The sequence below is a fragment of the Acipenser ruthenus genome, chromosome 35 (genome assembly GCF_902713425.1).
Source record: "Acipenser ruthenus chromosome 35, fAciRut3.2 maternal haplotype, whole genome shotgun sequence".
Lineage (NCBI taxonomy): Eukaryota > Metazoa > Chordata > Actinopteri > Acipenseriformes > Acipenseridae > Acipenser > Acipenser ruthenus.
The window spans coordinates 1,194,151-1,200,788 of NC_081223.1; the positions used below are offsets into that span (position 1 = coordinate 1,194,151).

The window sequence follows — 6,638 nt, forward strand, 5'->3', positions numbered from 1 at the left end:
GAAATACGTTAATATGTGTTTTAAACCATAGATTGCTTTAAAACTTGTAACCCAATAGAAATATGTTGGATTGTAATATGCTATGTATGTATGTATGTATGCATGTATATATTTATTTATTTCCTTGAAGAGGAGTAAAGTGTCTGATTCAGTTTATTTTCACTTTGTATTTAATTATCAGAAAATTAACAATATTCACATTTATCTTTTCCTTACTGTAGATAAATCAAGAAATATATTTTCATTTTCATTTGAAACTAAATTAGTAAATATAAATCCAATGACAGCCCTTCAGCCTCTGCAATGTATTAGAATACATGAATAATCAAGATATTTACCAGATTGATCTTGTCTTTTATTTTGAGCCCTTGTTATTGAGCTCAGTGTGTTTGTGTGCAGTTGAGCTCCTCCACAGGCCGGGTCCCGTTTCATTGCCTTCACCCTCAGCACCTGCAGTAGGTCCCAGCTGCAGCAGTGCAGTCGCTGTGCAGTCTTGCTGAGGGAGGTTTTTGTACGGGTGTGTAGCACTGTGTGAACACAGCTCTACTGCTGGGGTAGTGGAAACTCTGACAATAGTAATCTCCTGCATCTTCAGCCTGGACTCCACTGATGGTCAGAGTGAAGTCAGTCCCAGATCCACTGCCACTGAAACGAGTTGGGATCCCAGACTGAAGGGTACTTGCAGCATAGATCAGGAGTTTGGGAGCTTCTCCAGGTTTCTGTTGGTACCAGGCTAGTCCGTTGTTACCGTACACTGCGCTGCTGACTTTACAGCTCACAGCGACTGTGTCTCCTGGGAGAACAGATTTCACTGCTGGAGTCTGAGTCACAGTATACTGTCCACTGGATTCTGAAAATAATAAATCATAATATAGACATTTATAGTAAATGATTGAAATAAATGATGAAAACAGATTACATTTCAAGACTTTTTCATTTGATTTCATTCAGTTTGCCTGTTTTACTTTTAATACTTATATATTACGAATTGCCCCACAAATAGATTTTTTAAACATGTGTTTTTCTAAATGATTCTTACCCTGAGTGCAGATGACAAGTGCCCAGATGAAGATGCTGATAAAAGTCATTGTTGTTGTGGATTCTGTTGCCATGAAGGGCAGCTCTCAATCATGAAGTGTTAAACTCACAGGGCTATAAACACTCCCAGAGCACTGAAGCATGTGCTGCCAATGCAAAGTGTCTTTTCTATGCAAATTGTCTTCCTTGGCACAGCAGCCACTTGTAGCCCAGCAGTGGTGTAAACACAGGCTTGGTGCTGTGTGTTCTGACAGAGCAAGATTAGCAGTTTAGCATGAACACTCCCAGGACAGCAGGACTAGACAAAGAACAGCTTGAATAGGAGCATATGAGGAAAGCCAATCAGCCGAGCCCTTATTCCACTCAACACAGCTGGAATGGAGTCAAGTGTGGAGTGTGTATTTAAAGCAGTACTTGCACTGTGTGTTCAGACAGAGCAAGATTAGTAACTGCCCTGGCATTAACACTCCCAGGACAGTGGGACTATACAATAGAGCCCAGCTATTAAGAGTAGCATTGGAACTTGATTAGCACAGTCCTTAATGCACTCATTAAAGTGTAATGCAGCAGTACTGCTTATTAAACAGCAGCACCGTCATGATTGAAGTGCAGTGAAGTTCTCAATGTCTTCAGTAACACTAGAAGACACTAAGCCTGCTGTAGTAGAGATTGCCAGTCCTTGTTTGGTTCTGTGTTGAGTGGCTCTTGCGATGCTGTAGGTAGCTCATTCACAATGTCAAACACTCCATCAGAAAGCCTTCAGGAACAGTAGAAGACACTGTGTCTGGAGTCCAAACTGTTCCTTCTAGTGTTACTGAAGAGCTGTCACTGGCACTGAGGGCAGCACTACTGCCCCACTGGAACCGTTTGGGATGGGAAGGGTCAGAATGGCAGGAGAAACAGGATTGCACTGGGATTCCTGTCAGTCTGTGGTTCTGCTATAATAACTTATTACTGTGTTATTACATTATAACTAGATGGTAACTTTACAAGTAAAATTGTGGGGCTTGCTTTATTGGGAAAGTGGTCAAAGTAGCTGATTTGTGTCAAAAGTCACATTGTTTACTAATTGTCTCATACTTGGAATGTGCTAGAATCTGAAATTTCTCAATGTTCTATGACAGTTAATTCAACAGTGAAAGAAGTTGGTGCGGTTACTAAAACAGCTGTACCTCTTGATTGGTAGACGCCATTCCTGTTTTGATTTCATATTTGAATAGCTGAGAAGTAGAGAAAGATTTCATTTGCTCTAAGTATTTGTCTAGCTTGTTGGGAAAGTGGTCAAAATGTCAGTTGTTTATAAAAGGTTAGAGAAAATTTAGTTGATGTGGTTACTAAAACAGCTGTACCTCTTGATTGGTAAAAGTTATTTCTGTTTTGATTTCAGATTAGAAGTAGAGGAAGATTCCATATGCTCCAACTTTTTGTCTTACTTGTTGGGAAAGTGGTCAAAGTAGCTGATTTGTGTCAAAAGTTACATCGTTTACAGTAAATAGAATGGTGGAAGTCTGGGAGTTTTTAAACAATGGAGTGTTGAAGAATGTTGAAAAAAGTCCCAATAAAGTGAATGAAGATGGACAAAAAAAGGACAAAAAGCTTAATAGTTTAAAAAGTGTAAAAGATATCAAAAAGTTGTATACAAGCACACTATTCCAGACAGGTCTACACGTTTTAAAGTTTGAACGGCGTTTGTAGCTTAAACTGTGTAAGAGGAGTAGCGTGCCAAAGAATAATAAGAAGAAGAAGAAGAAGAAGAAGAAGAAGAAGAAGAATAAGTAGTATGTTGAAGATTGGGGACTCTTGCTTCACAAGCCCCACTAAAAAGGAAGGCTGTTCTGGCTTTCTCTTGTGGTCAGTGTAAATATTTGCAGTCTGTGTTGTGTGTCAGGCAGGATTGTGTCTGACAGTTTGATTTAATCTGTTTAAAATGAAGTCAAAGCCTATCCCTCACTGCCAGGGGTGGAATCAAGGCGAAATGAATCCGAAGTATGGAAATATTAGAGTCAGTGTCATTTTATTACTCTCTCTCTCCCCCTTGTGGTCACATAGTGTAGTGCAGTCTGTGCTGCTGGGCTGTGGAATTACTCTCTCCCTCTTGTGGTCACAGAGTGTAGTGCAGTCTGTGCTGCTGGGCTGTGGAATTGCAACAGAAATCCCTTCCCATGCTGGTGGAATGACATGCTGTAACCTCTATGCTGACACACACTGATGTGAGTCTGCAGGAATAACTGGGGTGTGGGACAGACAGCTTACAGCAAATCTCAGAGAGGAGAGCAAGGGGAGAATCACTGTGTTTAAAATGCTGGCCTGCTAAAGGGGCATTTTAACATTCTTTAATATTCATTGGCAGGGGTGGAAGTTGCAGATGTTGAGATATTAGAGTCAGTGTTTCCCAGCATGCATCACTGTGAGCAGCTCCTTCCTCCAGACACAGACTGGAGACTGGGTTAGATGACTGGGTGTGAGGAACCTTGTGTTATCAATGGGAGAACTGGGCTGACTGTGCTGTTACTGTGTTATTACATTATGGACAGCAGTGGTGCTCTGGCTCCCTCTTGTGGTCAGTATTAATATCTGCAGTGTGTCTCCGGAGGTCAAATGAATGGAAGCTATAGTGCTGCTGACAGTAGTAATCTCCTGCATCTTCAGCCTGGACTCCACTGATGGTCAGCATGAAGTTTGTTCTTGACCTGCTGTCAATGAATGGAGCTGGAGCTCCAGAGACTCGACTATTCAGTGAAGAGAAGAGGAGTTTAGGAGCTCCTCCGGGTTTCTGCAGATACCAGACTAGACTGCTGGTAAAACCAGAGCTACTGGATCTGCAGTTCAGAGTGACACTCCCTCCTATAGAGACAGACTCCACTGTGGGACTCTGAGTCAGGACAATCTGACCGCTGGATTCTGAAAATAAAAACACAGAACATCAACCCACCGAGTCAACAGCCTCGTCCATTAACTGCATTCCACTGTGTGCTGAGGAAGCGCTGATATTAATAATAATTCATAATAATGAGGATTTCTTACCATGAGCAAAGAGTGCCAGTGTGCAGAGGAGGAGCCCCAGTGAAGCCATGTTCTCTGTGTGTCTCAGTGACTGTGAAAGGGCTGAACTGTCAGCTTTAAAAACCCTGAGCAATGGAGCAGTGCAGTTATTCTAGCTGTTGTGTAGAGCAGTGAGGCAGGCACAGGTATGCAAAGCACCTTCCTTTATACAAATCCTGTCCCAGGCAGTTAGATGAGATCTGAGCCGTGAGCACCAGTGGGGCTTTATAGGGTTGGGCCACTTTTACTGTTTTCTTCTATTTTTACCCCAGTCAAAGCTCTCAGTATATCACTGCTGTCTAATCTGTGTGTCTGTCTAAACTGACAATAATGTTTGTGTTTGTGTCATTATTTCAATCCTATTGAGAATTAAAGGGTATGTAGTGCCCTACCCCTGACCCTAGTGTTATACCTTCCCATGTGTTGCTGCTGCTGTACAAGTAATGGACCTGTCATTTTTCTTTTCATTGTTCTCATTTTGACAGCTTCTTACTCTTCTAAATGGAACATCTACTTCACTGTCTTTCACAGGCCTTTCCAAGATGTACATTGAACTGCTACGAGTGCGTTTTCATGATTTCAATAATATTTAACAAGCAAGGGAAAAAGGTAGAAAACTCATGTATTGACTCTTTGTCAACTCATTTGTAGACATGCTCATTCTCTAATGTATTTGTAATCTCAAACAGCATTTCCTAGCTGTGTGTTGCTCTGCAGTCCCAGTTCTTCCCCATGTCTGTGTCCTGCAGCCCCTGAATCACTGCTGCTCTTCATGAAGCCCCAGAGTGTGCAGTATGGGACAGGGGGTCAGTGTGAGGGACAGTGCTGCACTGGGTGTGCTGGGGAGGGGCTGGGCGCACTTTGAGATTGTTTTGAAATCTGTTCGTAAATATTGTGCTGTTCATAAAGGAAGGGTTGTGGCTGTGAAAGGCGCTATAAAATGAGCCGTGGTGACTGTGTGAAGCCACAGAATCCAGGTTTAAAAGAGCCCCCCTCTATGAGGTTGGAGCAGTGCAGTGTCAGTGTGCAGAGCTGCTGTGTTTGCAGTGAGCTGTGTGATGTGTAGAGTCAGTGGAGCCTTTTAGAGAGCTGGAATACTGGACTGACACTGACAGAAGAGGGGCTCCACTGTGCACGACTGCTCTTCACTGCTGCTCTGTTCTTGTACAATAACTCTCCTCATGGCATTTATTTATTTATTTATTTATTTAGCATTTTTATATAGTGCCACTTGCAATTAGCATCAGAGCTCTGTACAAGGCAAAAAACATTAAAATCATTTAACATAGTGATAAAAAACATGGTACATCATAAATAATCTAAAACACACAGAACAGTACAATCTAAATATATTGCACAAAATTATACCTTTTCAAATCATGTGTTACATTATTAAAACCATTCCAGCTCGCTAAAAATACCCAAATATTCTTTGATAAAGCCAAGTTTTTAATTGCTTTCCAAACTGAAGAAAGCTAGAAAAGGTTCTAATTTCCACCGGAAACAAATTCCATAGATAAGCTGCTCTGGCCTGAAAGGTGCGGCTTCCCAAATTAACTCGAGAGAAAAAAGGAGGAGAACTATGGAGGGAACCATTCGAATGTAAATCCCTGGTATTGATTCGAAACAGGAAGAACATTGAAGATAGGCTGGTCCAACTCCATTTAATGCTTTAGAAACAGCACAAAGGGTCTTGAAATCCATTCTCTCACGGACTGGGAGTGAGTGTAGCTCCTCAGAACCGGAGCTGCCATGTTTTCAATCCTCTGAAGTCTATTACGCTGGACCACAGGGGAGCCTGAATAAAGGGAGTTGCAGTAGTCCAGCTTTGGGCTTAACAGTGTTTGCACAAGTGTCAGAAAAACGGACTGTGGCGGAGTGTCCCGCCCCTATTTATTATTATTTGTATTTTTGTTTGCGGCGCGGGTAAAAGCGCCGCGTCTTTTATTATTATATTTAAAAACCCTGTGAGGATGCATGGCTGATCAGCTACTGATTATTTAACTAGCTGACAGTCATGCATCCTTACCAAACGCGTGCAGACTCTGGCCGAGGGATAATAAGATAATTAACAACTAGTTAATCCCTCGGCCAGAGTATATAAACCTGCAGCTCTCTGCACTCGAGGCTGAGTGTAGAGGAGAGTACGGGAGAGCGGAGAGAGAAAGCAACATTAAAAAAACAATTGCTAAAACGTGCTGGATTACCCAGCACATCACTTACTTGTTTGTTTGTTCATTCGTTTGGCCCTCGTGCCCTTTTGTTTTGTGTTTTGTTAAATCTTTTGTTTTGTTTATTAATAAATACGCTGAGTGCAATAGCATTCAGCTTCACCCGCCCATCCACTGTTTTGGTGTCAGTTACTTCCTGGTCCGTGACGTCATCCACTTCACCACTGCGAGCCAGACTGCCACACGGACCCTGGAAAAAATGGTTTCATAACTTTTAAATTATGCAAGAGAAAAGTAGAGGAACTAACCACCTGGTTAATTTGGGGATAAATGAAAGGTGGTTATCAATAATCACTCCCAGGTTCCTACCTTGAGGAACTACAATAG

The 6,638-nt window shown here is 42.0% G+C and overlaps 1 gene segment (V, D, J or C); it reads right to left on the minus strand.

Moving 5' to 3' along the window:
* Positions 1 to 267: 267 nt before the first annotated feature.
* LOC131705277 (Ig kappa chain V region K29-213-like) lies at positions 268 to 1,140 on the minus strand. The segment is given in 2 exon segments: positions 268 to 850; positions 1,040 to 1,140. Coding segments are annotated over 2 exon segments (480 nt in total).
* Between the last annotated feature and the right edge of the window lie 5,498 nt (positions 1,141 to 6,638).